This window comes from Aricia agestis, chromosome 9 (assembly GCF_905147365.1).
Source record: "Aricia agestis chromosome 9, ilAriAges1.1, whole genome shotgun sequence".
Taxonomy (NCBI): Eukaryota; Metazoa; Arthropoda; class Insecta; order Lepidoptera; family Lycaenidae; genus Aricia; species Aricia agestis.
This window is the reverse complement of record NC_056414.1, coordinates 15,278,082-15,303,549: the sequence shown is the minus strand read 5'-3', so window position 1 is coordinate 15,303,549 and position 25,468 is coordinate 15,278,082. Positions and strand designations below refer to the sequence as shown.

At 36.8% G+C, this 25,468-nt stretch overlaps 1 protein-coding gene across 3 annotated transcripts in view; it reads right to left on the bottom strand.

The window, feature by feature from the left end:
• Nucleotides 1–25,468, bottom strand: part of LOC121730296 (short-chain dehydrogenase/reductase family 16C member 6-like) — a 50,342-nt gene that overhangs the window by 11,830 nt on the left and 13,044 nt on the right. For 2 of the 3 annotated variants that reach the window (XM_042119277.1, XM_042119278.1), the window contains exons 3-4: nt 5,098–5,254; nt 4,097–4,248 (exon numbers count right to left, since the gene is read on the bottom strand). In XM_042119277.1, the coding sequence (XP_041975211.1) occupies nt 4,097–4,248; nt 5,098–5,254 (309 nt within the window). Of the gene's footprint in view, nt 1–4,096; nt 4,249–5,097; nt 5,255–9,615; nt 9,927–25,468 lie in introns of those variants that run through there. The other variant, XM_042119280.1, reaches the window with a different exon arrangement.

The following is a 25,468-nucleotide window of genomic DNA, read 5'->3' as shown; positions in this document are numbered from 1 at the left end:
AACATTAAAATTGCTTCAAAGTTCAATTGATTCAATTCGAAAATGTCGAAAAATTAGTCATCTCACGGCTACAATATCTAACGATGGTAATGTATGTAACGGTTTATTTACATACCCAGTACCTACTCCCAAATTAATAATGCGCATGGAAATCTTCGCTAATTGTCGTAATCACGACAACACCCGAATCTATGAAACGGAAGAGCCCCAAACAATGCACTTGCATTTTGCACCTTGCTTAAAGGAAATAAGAGTAAATATCATATAGCCGGTGGCTGTCCGCTGTCGCCGGTCCGTCAATAAGTGCCGGGAAGCCATTGCGGCGTTACCATGCAACGTCAGGCGCCTCTACGTCGCTGCAAGGCGCTGTTTTTTTAAAAGTTTAAGTCTAAGCCCGGCCGCACATTGTCCGAAATTTCTGATCAGAAACAGTTGAACGTCCGCGCTGTCTCTTACATTTTGTGCTGAGCCGAGTGAGCTCGAACTCGCCGGAAGGATATTTCGGATAGTGTGCGGGGTGGCGGTCCGGCGAAATTCAACTGTTTCTGATCAGAATTCGGACAATGTGCGGCCGGGCTTAAGAACAGCGCTTGCAGCGACGTCTTCCGACGCGGGAAATACGACCGTTGCCGAAAAATTACGAAAATTTGTATGCGCATTATCACTTTGGGAGCACTGTAGTCTGTAATTACACAAAATTGCTTGTAATCTCGTGGTGTAGCCGTAAAATCTTAGTCGGTATAAATAGATTGTAGCTGTATTGATGTAAAATTTTAATACAAAGTACGTAAAATACAGTATCATCAGTACCTACCTACTGGTGATACTGATGTCAGTGTTGCCAACTATTCAAAACGTTTTCCCAAAGCAACTTTAAAACCCACTAAATTTCAACAAAAACTCCCCAAAAAATCAAAATATTTAAAATTTCTCGCGGTATGGTCTACTAAGCGCTCAAAACGCTGAAATACACCTTCAACAGGCCAAACAAACAAACAGGCCGGCAGTTTTTAAATACTTCAATCTTTCTTTTTTTCATTAAATACAATGACAACAAATATAATAATCTGTCAGCCTACTGTCAGCTGGTACAACTCAAAAGACTATAGCAACATGTGCTTTGTGCGGCAGTCCCATCTTAAAGGTGGTCTTCGGATCTATGCCGCGAGCGACCGCGACCGGTAAAAAATCAAATAAAATGCTACTTTATGACATAGAATATAGGTATCATTTTCTACTGACATGTACGTGGCGACCCATGCTGCCGCCGGCGCGGCGGCGGCGTAAAAGCTAGTGGTTGAGTAAAATGAAACCTATAGCCTATGTCATAAAGTGGTATTTCGTTTGAATTTTCGTCCGTCGCGGTCGCTCGCGGCAAAGTTCCAAGCCACTTTAAGGTTGTTAAAAAAATATTCCATTCTTCAAAATTTTTATCCCCAAAAATATCCCCAAAATATTTTACCCCCTAAAAACCCACTAAATTTATTTTTTCCCACTAAATTTAGTGGGAAATCCCCATAGTTGGCAACACTGACTGATGTGATGTAACAAAGTAAACATTTACTTTTAGTTGTTTCAGTGCAAAATAATTTTGTTAGTGAGTGGAAAATACCAAGGCCAATTCGAGACCTTGTTATAATTTCAACTTTTTCTCTTTATCCGCATTTCATAACAATAATAATGATAATTATCTTTTATTATGTTGCTTCAAATGTACAAGTATATAAGTAGGTATCTATTTTTTCAATACTCTACGGGTAAAAAAAACATTTATACATAATATAATATTATTCAATTTACCTAAGTATTATAAAAATTAAATAAGAGGCTCGACCAAATTGAAAGATAATGAATTCAAATGTATTTAAATTTCATAACAAAAAATTAAAACCGACTTCCAAGGTAAAAACAAAAGTAATATTCTTAAAAATAATCTAAAAAGAATCAAATAATTCTTATTCGTTATTATAGTGCCGTCTTCAGACTTCGCCTAAACCTCAACTATTTCTGTACTCAATCTTCGTACTTTTGAAGTCGCTACCAGCCCGGAAAAGTTCTGAGATCCTTGACATAGAACTTACGCTAAGGTAAGCTGGTAGGTGGTTCTTTTACACCTGGCGTCCGAAAAACCCAAATATCTTACGAAACCCAATTTTTTCCAAAATAAAATTTAGCCTATGTTCAGCAGAAATAATGTAGAATCCATTGGCTTTTGCTTGGAGTAGTTTAAATAAAGCCAAAATCCTCGAACTTGTATCTATAGGGATTCAAAAGTTCTGTTGGGTACCTTCGGAACCAGGGTACATCCTGGTGCAAAATCTTACTTTTTGGTAGTATATGCCTGAAACACTTCAGAAAAAATCGAAATCACTATATGTTTCCATATAAATTTTGAGGAGTTCCCTCGATTATTCATGGATCCCATCATCAGGTCACCACTTTTATGAACATGGTACCAAATTCGAGTCAAACCCTATACAACACAAAAATAATTTTGTAAATCGGACCACAAACGGCTGAGTAATCGTTGAACATACATAAAAAAAAAAAAACATACAGCCGAACGTATTACCTCCTCCTTTTTGGAAGTCGGTCAAAAAATTCGGCTACAAGGCCGCCTCTCCTGATTTTTTATGATTTTTGCTAATTTATATTTTATAAAGAGGAAAGGTTTGTTTTGTTTCTTTGTTTTGAATAGGATTCGAAATTACTGGACCAATTTTAATAACATAACAAATAACAAAAATTATATACAAATTACAAAAGTACAAATATAGAAGATTTAAATTGCAGGAAAATTAAGGGTTTCCAACAAAATATCATTTAGACAGAGTCGATGATCGAAGTAAGATAAACAACATAGGGAGTAGTCTCACATAACAAACCATTTTTTATTCTATAATCTATATCTAACGGTAGACTGCCTAGACTCTAGACTCTAGACTCTAGTACCTATTGTAACTAGTAAGGCCAGCCAAAGTGCACCATTCAACAAAAGAAACCTGACAATAGAATTAGATAATAAGTGTTAAATCATTCAATTACCAACGCGTAATTGTTCGCACACAAACATGTATAATTTGATTCGTGCATGCGCGGGAAATCCGGACACTTAGAAATCCTGAGCTTCATTGAGTTGGAGATATTAAGGAAATTATCTGACACGAGTCTTATGAGCCACGCGTGATAGGTTTGTAGATCTTTTTAAGATTAATTTGAAGTGAGTTTAGTAAAATCTTAGTCGTTTACTTAAACTTTTTCTTTGTTGAAGGCAGTTAAACAGACTTATTTACCTTTTTTTTAGATTTGAGACGTCTCTGGGTTGCTACACCTTTTTTCAGGTCGAGATGAGGACCATTGTGAATAGTACCGCAAACCTAGCAAGCATCTGCTACTGGATGCTAGACAGGCTATTTTGCATATAGCGCAGCTATTCGGCAACCCCGTTGAAGTCTTTTATACCGGTACATAATTAAAGTAATCAGTAATTTATTGATACAGTAGTATAATGCTGACATCTAGAGTAGATTAAAACATGTGACGTGGGAGAGCCATGCTTCGGCACGAATGGGCCGGCTCGACAAATACCACGGGCTCACAGAAAACCGGTGTGAAACAGCGCTTGCGCTGTGTTTCGCCGAGTGAGTGAGTTTACCGGAGGCGCAATCCCCTCCCCTATTTCCTTTCTTTCCCTTCCCTACCCTCCCCTGCCCTATTACCCTATTCCCTCTTAAAAGGCCGGCAACGCACCTGCAGCTCTCTGATGCTGCGAGTGTCCATGGGCGACGGAAGTTGCTTTCCATCAGGTGACCTCGTTTGCCCCCTTATTTCATAAAAAAAGTTACTGTAATTCGCACATAGTATTTATACAGCGCTCATTCCAGCGCTGGAGTAGAGCTGATACAAACATGTTTACAACTGGACATTTAAAATGTTTATGTCACCGTCAAATCGTAAAAACCGTGAGATTATAATATGCCTAAATTAAATGCAAAAATAGTAGGTATATTCTCCCTGTTTTTAAGATTTGACGGTGACATTTATATGGATACAGTGCCCATACCAGCGCTGGAATAAACACTGGCTTCTCACTTACTGGTATCCATAAGCTTTTCCCTTGTTCTCCTTGATCAGTTCCACTGTATCCTTGTTAGTGCTGGCGTTAATATCCACGCAGACGACGATGCCGCCCAGCGCCGCGAACTGCAGCGCCATCTCGCGGCCCATGCCGTGACCGGACCCGGTTATCTGGAATTCCAATTTCGAATCATTTGACAGTATTCTTTTTTTGGTATATAAAAAGAATAAATAATAATTTACAGATTATAATCAAACGAAAAGCCAAGCACTTAAACTTGTTTATTTATTTATTACTGTTTTGTATTGGTTGTCAATTTCAAATAAAAATATCCTTCTTAATTTCGTTCCAAAGAATACAAGACATTAGACAAGACTATACCTTTAACACACAGGTATAGCTTAGACCAATTTGAAATCTTCTTTGCACTGTGACGACTCGCTCATCAAATTAGTGATCTCATATACGGAGAGGTCGATCTTATCATAATCATAATCATAATCATAATCATTTATTTATTGCGAATTTAGGTTACATAGATGTTAAATTACAGTAATTGAGTACCTCTAAATCCCGCCAGAGCATGCAATATTACATCATTCCTATATAATATCAACTTACTGGACATAATTATACAAGTTTTATTTAATAAACATTAATTATAATATTGATATTAAAACCAATATTATTTAAAAAATACAAACATGATTTTTAGAATTAGTACATTAAAATATTTGCATACGCTAATAAAACAAACAAATCAGTAATAGAAATACAATTCATTAAACAGTATAAATTCATTAAAATAGCAATGTGGACTAAAACATTAATTCATTTGATTTAATAAAATATAATACTCATTATATTATATTATTAATCAGATTGGACTTATCGCAGACCGGACCGTTTAATGAATAAAGATCCGATCTGTCCACCCGGATTCTTTTGGCCTCCCTAAGACTTTTAATATGGATTAACTTTTGCAACCAGTCCATCCACAACATAAAAAAAATCCTCACCAGTATAATCTCCCCCCTTACGCTCTTCGGTTCAGGCGGGACGAAGAACCGGTACATGCCGTAGAACCAGCTCGCGTACACCCGCACCACGAACACTATCACCTCCACAGCGAACGACACCCCCGCGTAGATCCGCATCGCGATACCCTGGTCATCCCTGGAATGAGTAATACGGACTTTAGTATGTCGTAATAAGGTCTGGAATCCAGGAACCTGAGGATTCTCATCGCGATCACAAATCTTTTCAGGAAGATAGATTGTCTGGGCGAGCTAGACAGCCGTTCGTGTTAACTTTGGTTTGATGATATAAGAATCGGACTCCTGAACCTGGGTTATTACAACCTGAAAATCAAACAATTATAGTGACTAGACCTAGAGTGTCGGACTATCATTCGACATTGACATAATATTTTGACTTGGAGCTCTCTGGTTCCATTATAAACTCTAATAAAGACTACAATTTTGCTTTCAATACTCTCAAAGGAGAGCTGTTCTAGGTGATCATCATCTATGGGCTATGAAGTTATCGCCTCAGGCGGGCCTAGGGCCCAGCGACACGCGAAGAGGAGGCACCGTTTTTTTTCCCCCCTAACGGTGTCAGGGCTTGTTGTTATCATTTAGGTTGTGTATGCAACATAACAATAAATTTACATTAAATATTAAATACATTACATTCAATTATTAAACTTATAAAATTATTCCAATTAAAATAACTAACGATTAATGATTAACAATTCAAATAAATAGTATTCTGATTAAAATAATTATAAATGTCAAAATTAAAAACAATAAAAATACAGCACAACATTTAACTACCCTATTATCACAGCTTAAGAATCACAATAACATACTCGAATTTCTCTTATTAGTATCACACACTATTCTCTTGCAAAAAGAGAGAAACAAATCCCTCTTTTTCCCCCTCAGGATGGCAGGCAGATTCCCACCCGTCACCGATGTGCCCAATCTTTGCTCAATATCATATCTATTGCTAGCAAAAATTGGACACTCGAATAACAGGTGAGGAACCGTCTCCTCAACTCCTGGCTGACACAGGCACGACGGATCCTCCTTCAACTTGAATCTGTACAAGTAGAAGGCGAATCCGCCGTGTCCAGTCAGAATCTGTGTGGTGTGGTGTGTGATGTCTATCTTTTTGACTATCTTGTATGCAGCAGCAGCGCTTGGGAAAAAGAGCTTCGTGACTCCGGCCGTCCCACCTAGTTCGTATCTCCTGTCCCATTCCTCAATCGTATCCTCTCTCAAGATACGCTTGACGAATGAAACAGGACACAGATCATAATCAGGTTTCCTTCTCAATCCCAGCGCGGCCTCCTTGGCTAGTTCGTGAACCCTATCATTCCCTCTTAACCCTGCGTGCGCCTTAATCCAAAACAGGGAGACCTCCCGCCTCTGCAAGGCAGCTTTTCGGAGGGCCGCCCTTGTTTGCACTGCCAGGGGATGAGGGGAACTAAGGGTGACAGCCTGGAGAGCCGATCTGGAATCGCTAAGGATACCGACCTTCGCCATTCCACTCTTGCAGGCTATACTTACTGCTCTTTGGAGCGCTAGAAGTTCGGCTTAGTAGACGGTGCAATACGGTGACAAAGCAAGCTTGACGGCCTTAGTCTCGGCTTCACCCTTCCATACGGAGAGTGCGGCTCCGACTCGATCCTCAATCTTGCTGCCATCCGTATAGATCCTATGGATGTGACTGCTAACCACATCAGCATACGAGTCCTCATCTACTATCCCGAACCTCAGCTCTACCTGCTCTGCCGGATGTGGGTCCTCAATCGCAGAAGCCATTCGTTCCACCTCCCTGTCCCTCACTGCCGGGTATGACACTCCCTTCTTGATCTCATAAAGTCTCGATGCTTCGAGTATTCTGAGATCAAGAGGGAGTATCCCAGCCAACAGCAGCGCAGAGTTCAGGGAGACGGTCCGATATGCTTTGCAGATCTTCAGGGCAAAACCCCGTTGAACGGAGTTGAGCCTTTTTTGGACCCCCATCTTTTCCACGCTGGGTGCCCACGCTGCCAATGCATACAAAATAGTTGGTTCTATGACCGCCGTATAAATAATCTTAACTACTTGGGGGTTAAGCCCCCAACCTACTCTAGCGGCCTTGGCAATCTGCTTGTAGCGCGTGATTGCCTTTTGGCAAACGCTGCTAACGTGGGCGTTAAACGTCAAGCTTTTGTCAATGATAAGGCCCAGAATCTTTATCTCATTGTAGAACTTGATTTCCACACTCCCCATTCTCAAGCGCGGTGTGTCGTATTTAAGTCGTCTAGTAGACAACAATGCACAAGTTTTTTGTGGTGCGAAGTTAAGCTTGTTAGCTATTCCCCATTTTTTTATTAGATCTAAGACCTGGTTTGCTTTTAACTCCACCTCTAAAGCCGAGTCTCCCTCAAAAACAAGCACGATGTCGTCGGCGAAGGCCTGACAAAACACGAGGAGGCACCGTTGGGTTTTGGTGGGTAACCAAGGGTGCTCCTCCTTGCCGCAGCACCCGGGAGTTCCACATATCCAGGCAGCCCTCCAGGCCGTCGGGAATGCATCAAGCATTCCCAACGTGATCAAAGGTGATCAAATACATTCATTTGACGACCTCTGTGGCTCAGTGGTTGGGCGCGTGGTCAGCCGAATGTCGAATCCCGCCGACGGAACAAAAAGTTTTCAATGTTCGGTCATGGATGTTAATTAAATATGTGTATCATATAATAAAAATCTTAAATATACCTATGTTTAGTATAATTATTACAGTATGAAATATATTTCCGTTGTCTGGTACCTGTAACACAAGTCCTTCAGGTACTTAGCACGGGGCCAGACTGACGTGGTGTGATGTGTCCATAGATATTATTATTAATAAAAAAAATCATATATATATATATAAGTATATATATATATATATATATATATATATATATATATATATATATATATATATATATATATATATATATATATATATATATAATTCACCCACTTGGTGCTATGTTAGTTCATCCTAGCATTAGTGTTAACAATCCTCTGTAATTTTCAGAAAATGCACTATTAGCATAATTGCTGCTTTACAAGGGAAACAATGAAAATCGCTTAGCAGCGCCATTTATCCTGCGCATGCACACACAATATAATCACGTCAAATACGTAGTTCAACAACGTCAGCCGTTCGTTGCAGTTTTTTTTCCTTTTATTTGGGTTTAAATATTCCGAAGCGTGCTAGTGCGTAGTGCAAACGCTACCTTAAAAGTTTCAACAGCGGGACTAAAATGGTCGCTTTGGAGAATCATATTATGAATTCATCATATTTTTTTTTTTAATCGAAAAATGGTCACTCTGCTTGCAATTCATGTCTAGTAATTCGACCTATTTTGAAATTCGTAAGTTGGACAGTTTTGACAATCCATTTGCTGAATTGATTGAGAGGAATTGCTAAATGTGACATTTTAGCCCCGCTGGTCAACTATGGTATTATTTTAAGAGGATACACCAGGGGCTAGAGAAATGAAAAAAAAGTACGTGTAATATCTATAGCTGTCTCCCTTACCTCAAGCCTATACCGCAGAACGCGATAGAGACAACTGCAGAAAATCCAGAAAATCAACGATTCGTTGTCCCATTCCTTCTCCAAAACTTGACCGATTTAAGTACTTTTTTCATTAAAAATTAAAGAAAGGCTGAGCTGTGTTCCTATGTTTTAATTTTTTTATTTAATCTAGCCAAATCTGTTTTCTGGATGTTTGAATACAGCGGAAAATCTAGCCATTTTTTTTGGGTTTTTGAACGTTCATATCTTATTTAATAATTAAATTATGAAAAAAAAGAAAACATAGGGACATTGTATTAGTGGCCGTTGATATTCAGGAAAAAAATTATAACTCTACTAGCATTATCCAGGGAGGAAACAGGGGACAACGTTTGTATGGAAAAAAGGGCGGCGTGGACTCCTCTTAATGACAAAACTGGAATTTTTCGCATCGTCATTCAAATTAATCACACTTGGTTGTCATGTAGTAAATTATAGCTCATAGCTATATATAACTGCGGGGTATCTGCTACTGGTATGTAATGCGTTAATTCTAAGTTTGTGTATAATATGTAATTACATAAAGTACCGAGAATAAGTAATTATTACTAAGTCTCGGCAGATGATACAAAAACGTTTGCTTATCTCATATTAAAATTATATTACGTTACCAAAGTCCTTGATTACTTCAATTGTTATTTCAGTTAGTATAGTAATTAGTAAACGTTTTGAAAATAACTGTGAAAGTTGATTTGCTCAAGTTTTGTGTAGAAGTCTAGTAAATTTAAGTTGAAGGTTACATTACTAAATAGTAACCCACAATCCCCTAATAGTAATAGAAAATGTCCCCAGTTGCAGTGCACAGATCGGAAACCATATATTGTCCTTGTCTGATAAGTTAGAAACGTAGCTTATCAGACAAGGACGGAACATTACAAGTTACAACTCTATTACATAGGATTACATAAACTCAGTACTTATTGATACTCCGGTAGTAGAGCATATTTTTCTTCGTCCGCACCATGGTGGAGCCACATTTACGACGGCGCGCTCTAGTGTTATTCTTTTTGCACAGGGGCACTGGCTTGCACAGGTTTCCGTGGGCGCAACTCCCTTCCACAGGGATTTCAATGGGCACAGCCGTTAGCAGGTGCCAACGCCAAGAACAGGGGTTTTCGTAGGCGCCACTGTGTCGCACAGGGGTTTTCGTGATCACCACACAATTGGACGGCGGTTTTCGTGGTCACCACTGGTCAGTACAAGTATCTGAGCGCGCACGCCGACCGCGCCGGCTCGCTTTCTCTGGCACACTAACGTTGCACCCGCTTGTACGAGTATAATTAGAGGAAATGGCGAAAAATCCATCCTTCCCGACTTCCGATCATTATCGCTGAACCCTCGCCCGCTTGCGGCATTGGCACTGTGACGTCACTTGTGTGCAAACATTTTAGTATTAGCGTGGTTAAAGTGACGCGTCGTCGTGTGGCTGTGACAATGAACCACCAGAAAATTGACACATAACCCGACCAAATGACGTAGGTCCGTCATCTGCCTATGATTCAATTTCTCTTATAATACCTGCTATTTAATATCTATGAACGCTTCACAATAGAAGGACTTGTGTTACGGAAATTTATTTCATACTTTTATACTTTACATATATTTAAGATTTTTATTATATCATACACATAATTATTTAAAACACATTCATGACCCAGGAACATTGAAAACTTTTTGTTCCGTCGGCGGGATTCGAACCCGCGACCGCCGGCTTGAGCTGCCACATACTCTTAACCATTGAGCCACAGAGGTCGAAATTTGTTAAGATTATTTTGGTGTTTTGCCTTAGCTTCATCAGTCACCTCCAGGGTGACTTGTCAATCATTATTGTAGGAATTAAGAGTCTATCCGATACATTATGACACATCACACAATTTTGCTATTTTGCCTTAAAAAGTTCATAAACTTAGTCTAAGTTTTTGAACTTTTTAAAAATAGCATAAAAAAATATAGTCTTACCGCCGTACTCAGAGACATTTAATTATGATTAACCTTCAATTTAATGAAGTGTTTGATGGATAATGTATGAGGCTTACGTCAAAATTTTGAATAAAATACTTTTAAGTAATTAATGTTCCACTCTGAATGCGGCAGTTAGACCATAATTTATTTTTTTTATACTACTATTTAATTTATTAATAATTATTGTTGACGCCTAAACAATTATTACCAGCTACTAGATAATGGCGTGTATCTATGCCGGGTATCCGAGGAGTGAGGAGCAGTTACATTACATAGCATTACATAAGTCATACATATTTTAACAGGCGCTACTGACTTGAATGGAAATGTATTGGAAAATTACGAGAATCACGTCCTTCAACTATATTACTAAGTAGTACTTGCTTATGGTTAGAAGCAAGTGAAAAATATTATCTTAAAATGTGAGAATACAATAATATGTAAGTATCATAATAATAATAATATTATTTTGATGACTTATTCCAAATTTTTTAAATTTTTATGAACCAGAAAAATATTAAAATATTTTGCGGACTCCATCAACTCCAGTATGAGTAATATAAAACTAAAAATCACAATTCCCATAATAAAGCGTTGTTCCCTCGGTTTCCTGTGAAGCCGTGGTGTCGACCCGGTCGAGCCGACCCATTCGTGCCAAAGTTCGGTCTCCTACATTTGAAAATGAAGATTGAATAATGTATAATGAAGATTAATATAATTTCGTTTTAAATACGCAGGTTTACATGTTTCTAAATAAAATTTTGTAACAAAAAATTATAAATTCATTAAATCCAAGCATGAGGTAATTATAAATTAAACCAACGAGGTAAGATAAGTTGTTAAATAATGGATTAAATACATTTTAATTTAGTTTCCTTTATATTTTTTCTTCGTTTCTTACTATACTAACTTGTTAGAAGTAGAGTTATTATAATAATTATAATGTAAAAAATAACACCACCGATGAAACACAAATTGCCAAGGATATTCTGTAAAGAGGAACTAGAACAGTCTGAATACTCTACGAATTATTATCTTATTTTGAATTGGGTTTAAAATATAATAATATAATAATTAATATCCTATGGACGCTTCACACCATGTCAGTCTGGCCCCGTGCTAAGTACCTGAAGGACTTGTGTTACGGGTACCAGACAACGGAAATATATTTAATACTTTTATACTATACATAATATATTTAAGATTTTTATTATATTTTTCACATATTTAATACACATCCACGACCATCTGGGTCGTGGATGTGTATTAAATATTTTAACTTTGAAAAATTTTTGTTCCATCGGCGGGATTCGAACCCTCGACCCCCCCCCCCCCCCCTCCCCCACCTTGAGCTACTAATTATATTATAGTCCACAAACTGAGCCATAGAGCCCTTTATTTCACGTTTGTCCACAATATTATACATGTTTTAACAGTCCGGAATACATAATATTGAAATTGTTATATATTGAATATTTAATATTGGGTTTATCAAATCTATATAATCTATACATCTATACATATAAATAAAATTGGAGTGTCTGTTTGTAATATTGAAAGAACCGTTTTTTACTAAATGCATATGAATGTATTTAGGGTACAGACACCAAAACAACATTTTTTTTTATTTTTGTCTGTATGTCTGTCTGTCTGTTTGTTCCGGCTAATCTCTGAAATGGCTGGAGCGATTTTGACGGGACTTTTTTAGGCACATAGCTGATGTAGTAAGGAATAACTTAGGCTACTTTTTAACCGACTTCCGAAAAGGAGGAGGATTATTTCACTTTTTTTATAAATGACCCAAGGGTTTTTTTTATCTTTTTTATTATCTTTGTTATCACATTTTGCTGACGCGGACGAAGTCGCGGGCAACAGCTAGTCTATATATATAAAACTCAAAGGTGACTGACTGATTGACATAGTGATCTATCAACGCACAGCCCAAACCACTGGACGGATCGGACTGAAATTTGGCATGCAGGTAGATGTTATAACGTAGGCATCCGCTAAGAAAGGATTTTGATAAATTCCAACCCCAAGGGGTTCAAATAGGGGATGAAAGTTTGTATATAATAATACTTCTTAACGCGAGCGAAGCCGCGGGCAAACGCTCGTACTTATATAAAACTCAAAGGTGACTGACTGACATGGTGATCTATCAACGCACAGCCCAAACCACTGGACGGATCGGGATGAAATTTTGCATGCAGGTAGATGTTATGACGTAGGCATCCGCTAAGAAAGGATTTTTAATAAATTCGAACCTCAAGGGGTTAAAATAGGGGATGAAAGTTTGTATATAATAATACTTCTTAACGCGAGCGAAGCCGCGGGCATAAGTTCGTTAAAATATAATATTCCAAGTCAAGCCCCATAAGAGCACCGGTGATCGCGACAACAATAGAATACAATAGCATTTCCAAGAATCCGCGATCGAAGGATTAAACAGCAGAACATAGAACCCTTTTCTTCTTGGAAGTCGGTTAAAAAGCGTTGTTGATTGGTTGTTGTTTTGAAGTTTAAGCTTATCAAAAGCGCTGCCGATTATAGTTAATACTATAATCGGCAGCGCTTTTGATATCGTAATCGATAAGTATAAAATATGAGCATATGACCTATGAGCTATTAGATAAGTTGCACTCGATAGTAATAGATGATAATAATTTTGAACAGCGAAGATAGGTGTCAATGTACAAGATTTGACTGACGCATCGTTAATTATTGACATGGCACCTGCGATGCCTTTATACTAAAGGGCCGGGACACAAAAACACGATACGTCGTCGTGTCGTTCCACGACGCGGCGTCGTTTCACGATGCGACGTCGTGTCGTGGGAATCCACGACGAACATCGTAGAAACTCACATAGAAATTCAAAGATGACGCATCGTGAGTTTCTACGACGCGACGCGACGTCGTGCCGTGTACCGTGGCACGCTACGATGTCGCGTCGTAGTCTTTCAACGACACGACGTCGCATCGTGAAACGACGTCGCGTCGTGGTACGACCCGACGTCGTATCGTTTTTTTGTGTCCCAGCCCTTATCAAATCCTATTTTTCAAATATTTTTGATTTCACATTTGTCATTTAAATTATCCTACTTCCTTCCTACTAATATTATAAAGGCGAAAGTTTGTTTAGATGTATGGATGTGTGGATGTATGGATGTTTGTTACTCTTTCACGCAAAAACTACTGAACGGATTTTAATGAAACTTTACAATAATATAGCTTATACATCAGAATAACACATAGGCTACAATTTTAACCGACTTTCGAAATGGAGGAGGTGTAATGTTCGTTTTTTTATCTTCAACGATTAATCCGCCGTTTGTGAACCGATCATTCCAATTTGGTACCATATTCATAAAAGTGGTGACCTGATGAAGAGATCCATAAGTAACCGAGGGAACTCCTCAAAATTTATATGGAAATATGTGGTGACTTCGGTTTCGTGAGCAGTATTCTAAGTATATGCTACCAACAAGTAAGATTTTGCACCAAGGTATACCACGGTTCGGAAGGTGCTGAGAGAACTCCTGATTCTTTATAGATACAAGTTTGGGAGTTTCGACGTTGTTTTAAGAGCGGAAAGCATATGCTACTATGCAAATTACTTTCATCTTAATCATCATCACTACCATAAACCGTTATAGAACCATGTGTCGTCCCGTTTTGACCCTATTATTGGTACTTTTCATAGTCTTTTATGACAATACGGCTTCGCTCGCGTTAAGAAGTATTATTATATATACGGTTTACGGTTTAAGTCTTTATTTCTCACAAAATATTTTTACAAATTATTATTTATATTATTATATATATATTTTTTATATAGGATCATAGAATAATGTAGTTTATTACTATTTTACATTCATTTAATTAATATCAGTTAGTACATAAAATTTAAGTTTCTTTTTGAATAATGGCAGTGATTTTGTTTCTTTTATATCTTTAGGCAAGCTATTATACATTTTGGCACCTTCAAACATAATTTTTTTAATCCCATAGTTGGAGCGTGGTGTATATAGATTTATATTATTTGCATTTCTCAAGTGGCGAGTGTGGATTTGCGATTTTTTAGTAAAGATGATTTGTGAGTGGATGTCTTTGGTTAATATTTTTCTTATTAGTAGGCAGGTGTGGAATTTATGTATTTGTTTTACAGTCATTAGTTTAAGTCTTTTGTAAATAGTTTTAGTAGGTGTCATGTAATCATAATTAAAAAGAGTTTTTATAATTTTATTTTGCTTTATTTGTTGTTTTTTAATATTTTCAAGTGTAGTGGATCCCCATACTTCAATCAAGTAGGTAAGGTGTGATTTGATGAGTGAATTGTATATTAGATATTTTATGTTAATTGGAAAACAGTGTGTATTATTCTTAAGAACACCCATCAGCGACGACAGTTTGTTACATGTTTTATTTATGTGCGGTTTCCAAGTGAGATGATTATCGAGAGTTAAGCCAAGATATTTCTCTGATTCTACTTTTGTTATCATTTCCTTGTCAATAGTTAACGGTGTAAAACTACCTAGTTTTTTATTTTTTGACGAAAAAATAATATAATTAGTTTTTTTGACATTAATAGTTAGCAAATTATACTTGAACCATTCATTAAGCGTATTTAAATTTTTCTGGGCTTGTGAAACTAGAGAGTCCAGTTTTCGTCCAAAGTAAAAGAGACAGGTGTCATCTGCGTATAGAGTTGTATCAGCCATTAGCTTTAGGTCTTTTATGTTATTAATATATATTAAGAAAAGTAGGGGTCCGAGAATTGATCCTTGTGGGACTCCGCAAGATACTGGATTAGTACTACTCAATGTTTCGTCTATTTTGACTGCCTGCTTTCTATTTATTAAATATGATTCTATTATTTTGTAAGCCGTGCCTTTTATACCAATCTTTTTTAATTTATGTAGAAGAAGTTTATGGCTGATTGTGTCGAAGGCCTTCTGTAGATCTATGAATATTCCAAGAGCCAGTTGTTTTTTATCAATAGAACATTTAAGTTTTGTTATTAGGTCGATACAGGCTGACAAAGTATTGGATTTATTCCTGAAACCATACTGTTTTGAGTAAAGGATATTGTGAAAATTTAAGTATCTCATTAGCCTAACGTATATTACTTTCTCTAATACCTTTGATAATACTGGAAGGACTGAGATGGGGCGATAGTTTCCAGGTTCAGACTTTTCGCCTGCCTTGAAGATTGGGGATACTTTTGCCACCTTTAGTGAATCTGGAAATTGGCCCCTTTCGAGACAGTCATTTATGCAATTTGTAAGTTCAGTTATGATTACCTCTTTCACATACTTAAGAGCCTTACATGAGATCCCATCAAGTCCTGTAGCAGTATTTGTTTGTAAGCTGTCTATTATTTTACTAATTTCTTGAGTTGACGCAGCCTCGAAAATAGTCAATTCTTGATTCTCTGCATTACCAGTTTTTTCATACAGCTTCAAAACAATTACATATTTCTGAAGTTTCAGTGTAAGAGTCCGTTGGAGTTTCAAGTTTTGCTGGGGCAGTCCTATTTTTAGTTTTGTTCAGACTTAGAGAGTTTATTAGTTGCCACATTTTTGTAGGTTTTTTACTACATTTTTTAAAAGCTTTACAGTAGTAATTCCGTTTTGCTTCTTTGATTATTTGTTTAACCTCTTTTTTGGCATCTGCATATTTCATCCTTAGTTCATCACGTTTAGCACTGTTTTTAGAAGAATTATAATCCTTGTACAATTTATTCTTTTTAGTAATTAAATTAATTATGTTTTTATTAATCCAGTCAGCCTTGGGCGCATTTTGTATCTTGTATTTGTTTACAGTGCATAGCTTTATACATTCAATTAACTTTGTTTCCAGATTTTCAAATACAGTATTTGTGTTGTAAAGTGATTTATCTTGTAATGTTTTGTATAGTTTATCATATTGAATTGCAGTGTACTTGATTTTAATATTCTTTTCTTTAATGTGTTTATGTATTTCTAGAAACAAATGTTTGTGATCTGATAAGCATGAATTAACTATTGTTAGATTAAATTTTTCATTTTTTAAGTTGGTTACAATGTGATCAAGTATAGACTTATTGTCGTTCATTTCCCTCGTACAATGTGCAGAATCGATTTTATTTAAGATTGCATACCCGTTTTCTTTTAGCATTGTCTTGTAATTTTTAGTGCGTTGGTCCCTTTTTAATAAATTATAATCAAGATCTCCAAATGTTATACATCGCTTTCTTTTTTGCAGCTGGGTGGAGTATGTTTCCAGAAAGTCATTATTGTTAGTCCTTTCAGGTTTATAGATAACGCCTAGATCTAAAGACAGCTTATCCAAGTGGATCCATAAAAAATTATTGTCGTCTTCATGTAGATCTTTAACAAGCGTGTGCTTTATGCTGTTGTGTACATAGATGGATACACCGCCTCCCCGCTTATTCTTACGATAATTGTAGTAATGAAAGTAATTTGTTATACTAAGTGATTGAGCTTCAAGGTCAGTTTTTATCCATGTTTCTGTGAGAATTACCAAGTGTATAATTCCCTGAAAAGATCGCAGACAACATCGCAATTCATCTAGTTTTCCTGGATAATAGATTTAGAATCAATTACGCTTAGTATTTTCGTGATTTCACTCATCATGTTCAATTCTTTCTGAGGGAATTGTTGAGGTTAATTCTTGAATACCACTTATAATAAGATGCTTTTCCCTCTGTATACGTTCATTTACCTCGGAGTAAATGACATCGAAGCAACTATCTGTGTATCCATTGGATGATTTTATTATTTCAAGTTCATTTTTAAGGTCATCTATCTTTCTATCCATGTCTTGCTTAGAAGTTTTTATCATATTGATCTCTTACTTAAAACTATTTTGTTCCTTTGTTAAAGTTTCAGTTGTAATCCTTATTTGTGAGATTTGGGTTGTCATGTTTGTGACTTGATCGGATATTTCATCAAGTTTATCTATCTGTAGTTGGACCATGTTATTGAGTAAGGTCAATATTTTATTTTCAAAAGATTCCATTTTGTTAGCAAACAATTCCATTGTACTTTCAAAAACCTCCATCTTGTTATCAAATTTATCTATTTTATCTGAGATGTCATCTTCGGGTGATTTTCTTTTTAGTACCTTCTTCTTGAGTTCCGTTTGCGTTTGAGTTTTAGAAAAATTAGCTATTGTTTCATTGGTTATTGCACCCATGGAGTTACGTTTTGTGGGGGATCTTTGGACAGACATTTCAAATATATATATTGTACAAGATAGCAGACTATTGGTGTATGATTTGCAAGCACAGCAAATTTCAAAATATAGGGAAAGAAAAGGTAAGATGCACTTTCAGCAGGAGTTCTAGCAGGTAACAAGAATTTAGGTAAAGCAAAAAAATGGCTGGTATGAGGATATCAAGCAAAGAGGCAGGGCAGGCTATGTATGTGGATAGCACAGCTGTTGATTTGGAGTAGCACTGGTGAGTAAATTGTTAGCAGGTAATAAAAATATAAAAATAAAAGTAATTTAAAGTGGTGCAAATATGTAATAAGTGTTGTAGGGTTAGACGAGAGTAGTATTTAACAAATAAACTGTAGTCACAAGTGTATTGTGTTATATTTAATTGAACTTTTCTTCTCTGTCATGTACAACCAATAATTGACTTTAAAAAAAGAAAAAAAACCTTGCCAAGAAAATCTTAGTTCAGTAACACAATATAATAGGAGTAAAATAGGACACGGAGTAAATTGGCAACAGATTATTATAATATATTATGCTGTTTCCCATTTACAGAACCAATTTATGTTACAACTAATATGACATACATTTACCATATAATATCAAGTATAGAGAAATGTCAAATCTTACAAAGAAATACAGTCCAGCGAAACAAAATAATGACAATAAATAGGACAAATCACAATATTTTATGACTATCAAATTTAAGTAGGTACTTGGTTTAGTACAATTATTATAATATGGGTTTCATATGTTATTGGCTAACTTGCTTGTATGTGGTACCAACAGATTATTGTTTACTTTTTCTTTTACGGTATTATTTTATTAATTACAATAGAAACAATGTGAAACTGTTTACTTTGTATCAATCCTTGATATTTGCAGAGTGTAAGCATTCAAAGATAATAATATTAACACTTTATTAGGATGTTTCCAAGTTACTTAAACTATGTTTTTACTATTTTCTTTTTTGTTTTATGATCTACTAAAATATAAAGCAATTCAATGTAATAATAAATATTAAATAACAATGTTCATTAGTTTAGTCAGGTTTCTCAAATCATATACACAGCTAGGATGCAGCTAGGTACTTATTACTTACTGATAAACTTACAGAAATGTGATGAATGTTATTAGGTATTAAAGTAGTTAAAAATGTAATATCGCTGCTTGTAGTTGGGTCAGTCTTATTTTTACTCTTGGATAGGTAAGTATAGTCCTCTAAACAGCTGAGTGTTATTTTCTCCAGCCAGTGTTATGCATTTTTGTGATATTCCTCGTGTTCCAGTCTTCTAAATTGAGAGGTAAGTTCTTGTAAATAATATTTTTTCTTCGTTTTGTGTCGTACTTCGGTTTTTTTAGTGCATTTTTGTTGATATCAATCGGATTTATGCCGCAGTTAGGTTATGTTCCACACTTTTTGGAGCGTGTATTTTACTGCACCGCCAGAGTTGTTATTGTATTAGGTTTAATGCATGAGATCACAAATATATTTTATACCTATTTCTTGTGTAAATATTAAAGGTTTCGAAGAGTCGTTAATATGAACAGCTGATTCTACCGGTTCTTTTGTGTAACGATAAACACAGTTAAGAAGCACTTTCCGGTTGCGATGTTTTGTTTTTGCGTAAGATATTCACAAAAAATGTAATGTTTTGCACTTTTGTTAATTATTTGGCCCGTATTTTTTAGTTTAAATTCAGTTAAATTAGATGAGCTCAACTTTACAATATGAGTGTTGCCAGGGTTACCATCATATACAAACTTTCATCCCCTATTTGAACCCCTTGGGGTTGGAATTTATCAAAATCCTTTCTTAGCGGATGCCTACGTCATAACATCTACCTGCATGCCAAATTTCAGCCCGATCCGTCCAGTGGTTTGGGCTGTGCGTTGATAGATCACTATGTCAATCAGTCAGTCACCTTTGAGTTTTATATAAATAATATATAAGAAGCCACTGTCTACATCCATACAGTTATACTAATATTATAAATTAGAAAGTGTGTCTGTCTGTCAGTCTGTCTGTCTGTTACCTCTTCACGCTCAAACCGCTGAACCGATTTGGCTGAAATTTGATATGGAAATACTTTGAGACCCGGGAAAGGTCATAGGATACTTTTTATCCCGGAAAATTTTACGGCATCCGCGCGATAAGCTATTTGCTACGACGGAGTTGCGGGCGTCATCTAGTCTAAAATAAATCTACTGTACCATTTGTACCTTGATCAAGACTTCGTCAGTAGTTGGCCGTGGCTGAGGAATAAGAATATAACCACGTGCGAACCATTGACCTTATTTGGTTCATGTCTTTCCTTAATAATTGTCTACATTAAATTCCATTGACATTTGCCCACACTTATGCAACAGTATAATATATCCGCAGCCAAACAAAGAATCTACTATCTACATTTTTATTATAAAGCAAAGCAGTTTTTCAGTTTGAAATATTGGGCCGTCTTTATGTAATTTGGCACAGGTAAGTATAGAACAGATTGGGGGCATAGGCTATTTTTTGGGGAAATTTTTTTTTTGGTTCACGGGAAATTCTTTATTTCTCCGGTATTGCTAGAGTCAATTTATTTTCTCACTTTTTGCCATCAGTCATCCAGATTCTGGTAGATCTATACTAATATGCTCCACTTTTTCAAAAATGGCATCAGTTTTGTCGGCGACCAGAGCGACGTGCATCTTGATATCAAAATTTCTGGATTGAAAACGCTTAAACCAAATTTGCGCTACTCTCACAGATACTGCATTAGGTCCATAAACATCACAAATTTTTTTCGCGGCTTGTATTGCATTTTTAAAATGTATCGAATTTCTTCATTAGAATCACTCATTTTAACAATAAGAAAAACAAATTAAAATTTCACATTTACTTACCTAATTTGAATTTGGAATTGTCTTCTGTAAAATTAAATCTTTGTAATGATACCAAAATCAGCCAGATACAATTGGTATAGCCTACGAAGATTTTATGACAAGTTTATACATACTATAATGCGAAAAGACTTTTTCCCCAACTTATTATGTAGCGGGCCATTTGCCCGTTTAAAAAAACGTCAAACACGCCAATCCACAACATTATTGAAAAGATAAACTCGTGTTAAAGGACCCCAGAAAATGAGCAACACACTTAGCTGCATTTATAGGTCAAATTGATGTGATTCATTTTTATGTTGCAATTTATACACGAAGAGTAAACGTAATAACACTATTAGGGGAAGGTGAGGTAAAATGATCCCCTTAAGGGAAAAATCTTAAGTATGGCTATAGTTGAAGGAAAAATCGCAATATTTATATGGCTGGATGTAGTGAATTTACCAAACTTCGTGATAGCATACTTATTTTTTATCATATGTACGTACTTTTTTTGTACTAGAGGTTTTTGTAAAAGTTTAACTAAAGGATCATTTTATACACCCCTATGTATAAAATGATCCCTTGAGTTGGGGTAAAATAATCCCAGAGATACTATTTATTATTGATAACCAATTTAAGCATATAAGTAAGAAACACGCATCTTTTAGTTTATTAGCAAGTTTTTTAGGCTTCGGTAAAAAGGGGAGCAAATTTATTAAGATCTTGCTGTCTGTCGGTTTATCGGTCCGTCTTAAGGCAAAACACGATAGTTGTGACTTCTGAAATCGATATCTTTGATAATATATTTGTTCTATAATAATAAAATTAAAATAAAATAACAATTTCATCAAAAGCAAAATATTCGCCAATTTCTACTTTATATCCAGGGATCATTTTATACACACAAATAGGGATCATTTCACCCCATATACCAAATTCCAAGAAATCAATCAAAACACAACCATCAAATACCACGTGGGGTGATCTAAAACTGTTTAAATATTAGGTAACTGCTATTAATACCCTATAACAAAATGACATTTAAATAAACACGAATTCGTAAAAAGTTATGAAAGTCCAAAAACAGGCTTAATTTAGATCAGAGCGTCACTTTTTATAAAAAATTAAATAAAATTTCGCCAAGCGCTCTGATCGCCATGATATTATAAGTGGCAACTGGCAGGGTTATGGGCAACCCGTTTCACGTGCATTTGGAAAGATGCGTCTGGCTTAATCTGATTTAAGGGGAGGGATCATTTGACCCGTAGGGATCGTTTTACCTCACATTCCCCTATAAGCAATGAATATAACATTCTTACAAGCCCCTCTCATACTCTAAATGTATTTTTTTCGCAAAGAATTACAAATAATTATTTTCCTTTGATATTATCTTATAAATAATGTGTTCTGGTAGTTTTCCACGTTAGTGGTAGAGAAAAAATAAAATCTTCAACTTGGTGTAAAATATTGTTGCAAAATAATATAAAAAATATTGTAAAAAAAGTGTAAGTATAAAAAAGATACCGACAACGAATACCGAGATAAAATACGAGTAGCAATGTTTATTATTTTTAGCCCCCGACAAATAATAGGTGATTATAAGTTTGACGTGTCTGTCTGTTTGTCTCTGTGTGTCTGTCCGTGTCATCGTAGCATTCGTACGGGTGGGCCGGTTTTGATCTAGTTTTTAGGGTTCCGTACCTCAAAAGGAAAAAACGGAACCCTTATAGGATCACTTTGTTGTCCGTCTGTCCGTCCGTCCGTCTGTCAAGACCCTTTTTCTCAGGAACGCGTGGAGGTATGAAGCTGAAATTTATATCAATTACTCAGGTCTACTGTCCCTTGAAGCTGTGAAAAAATCAAACTTCTAAGCCAACGCAATCAAAAGATACAGCCGTTTATGCCGCAAATTTTCGACACTTGCAAGGGAATCAAAACCTACAGGGTGCTTCCCGTGAACTCAGAATCTTGAAATTTGGTACGAAGCAACGTCTTATAGCATAGATAAAGGAAAAATTACGAAAACCATAAATTTTTAGTTATATCACATAATATATTTTTTTTTAATAATTTTAAACTTACTACCCATTTCCTCATAAACGCGTAGAGGTATTAAATTGAAATTCATACCAAATACTCAGGTCTATAATACCTTTAAGCTGTCGGAACCCTCGGTGCGCGAGTCCGACTCGCACTTGGCCGGTTTTTTTTTTTGTTTGAAAGCTGACATAATTATCGATCGTTGTGCGATATACACATTTCTGCACATTGACATATTCGACCAAATAACGTTGGTCTGTCAATTGCATAGGAATCAACTTCCTCGATGGTACATCATATATTTTTTTTTATTTATCATGCCCCTACTCCAAAAGTACTCTAAACCCATGCCCTCTAACTTCTAAAAGTTAGAGGGGGGGGGGGGGCACACATTTTACCACTTTGGAAGAGTCTCTCTCGAAAACTATAATAACTATATATATTCAGGTTAGAAAAAAATAATATTAGAAACCTCAATATGATTTTTAAGACCTATCCACTGATACCCCTCATGCATAGGTTAGATGAAATTTTTTTTTTGTTTCAGTTGTATCTATGGGGACCCCTAAACTTTTTAATATTTTTTCCATTTTAGTATTAAAATCTTAAAGCGGTTCACAGACTACATCTGCTTACCAAGTTTCAATAGTATAGCTCTTATAGTTTCGGAGAAAAGTGGCTGTGATATACGGACGGACAGACAGACAGACAGACATGACGTATCTATAAGGGTTCCGTTTTTTGCCATTTGGCTACGGAACCCTAAAAAAGAGCATTGTTAAAAATATCAACAAGGTGTTAAATGTCATAAGAAATACTGACCTCCAAACCCTACGATAGTCTCCTTCTCGTATTTATTTATATTTGTTTAGTAAAATAAAAAAATAAAAACTATCAATCGTATTTATAATAGCTGGTTCCTCAAACGCAAGTTCTCTTATTTATGTGAAAGCTGATCCAAGACACTTACCAAAAGTTCAAAACGTAATGTTGGTCGAGTTTATTGCTAATTTAATGTTATGCCTTCCAGTAATGACGTCAGTGAAGGTCAAATTAAGGTTATACAATATAAATATTTGTTTAAAAATATATGGGTATTTTTTTAGTTTATATACAGAATAACGATCACTGACCTTATTCCTCAAAATGTTTTTGAAATGGGACAATCCCAATTTTGACAGTGAACAGCTCTATGTTACATACAAAACCTAAGGTATTAACATTTAACACTGTTTTGTTACAATCTGTATAAATTAAACTTACATTCTGAAAAAAGTAACTGGTAACGAACATAAAAACATACATTTATAATTATTATCAATAGATTAAACAATAGACATTTACATATAATACAAAATAAGTCTTGTTAATCATGTTATAATTATCAATTAACTAATACTATATAACAAATGCAAAAGTTTATTAAAAAACCAGCCATGTGCGTGTCGGGCCACGCGCAATATAGGGCTCCGTAGTACCGCTAGTTTTTAATAATTTTTGCTAAGGTCAATAAATGTACTATCAGAGAAGTTGACTCCTATGCAGATGAGGGACCTACGTAGTTTGGTCGCATTACGTCTAAGCCAGCCAGGTCACAATTAACATTGAATTGACATGATCCGACCAAATGACCTTGGTCTGTCAACTGCCTTTTTTTTTTAACATGGGGAAATGCTTTACGCATCCCCGGCAAATTGGGGATATCGGCCGGGGTATGTGGGACTCCTGCTACCCACTAAAACCCCATGGTGTTCCACTCATCGCTTAAGGCAGAGTTGCGGGTACGATAGAACCTATCGCAACTCTACCAGCGATCATCTACAGACCCGACACCACCCCGCTATTCGGGGGGCCGCGATGCGCAGGAACACCTTGCGCATCACGGCTCTCTCTCTAGGACTCGGTGCAATGGGCGGCGGTGTCCCCACACCACCGCCCCGAGTACCCGGCTAATGTAAGTCGCCGCGGCCACTCCGTCGCGTGCGTCTTCTCCTCGGCCGTCTCAAAGGGTCGAGCGCCTCCCGTTCTCTCCTGCGCTCGGCTTCTTCTTTTGCGGTGATGACTGCCTGGGCAAAGTCATTTACTGCCTGCCATGCGATCTCACTGCTCAGCATTGCCTGGATTATCGCTGGCAGCGAGAGGTCCATTCCAATGACGGCCGTAAGGGCCGTACGTTGCTCCATCCAGGAAGGGCACGTCGTCATTGTGTGCTCGGCCGTGTCCCTTTCGTCAAGGCAATGGTGACACCTTGTGTCACTTTCTCTCCTAGCTATCTGACACAGATACTGACCGAAGCAGCAGTGCCCGGTGAGCATCTGCGCCAGATGGAAGGAGAGTGCCCCGTGTTTCCGGTTCACCCACTCTTTAAATAGTGGCCGGATTGCCTCTATCAGGGCGACGCTTACCAGCGGTTCTTGTAACCGCTCCGCCCAGAGGTCTAACGACCTCTCACTAGACTCAGCCCTCCACCGACGCACGGCGTCCGGTAGGGGGTTGCTGCCCCCCTCACGGAATGCTGCGCAACGCCAATAAACGTCGTCAAGGGCCCTTGCGTCAATGTCCCATGGGACGCTACCAGCAAGTAGGCAAGCCGCATCTCGGGAGATGGTGCGATACCCGCGCACCGCCCGCGTCGCCATCACTCGCTGAAGGCGTCCCAGAACGAGCCTGTTGCTGATC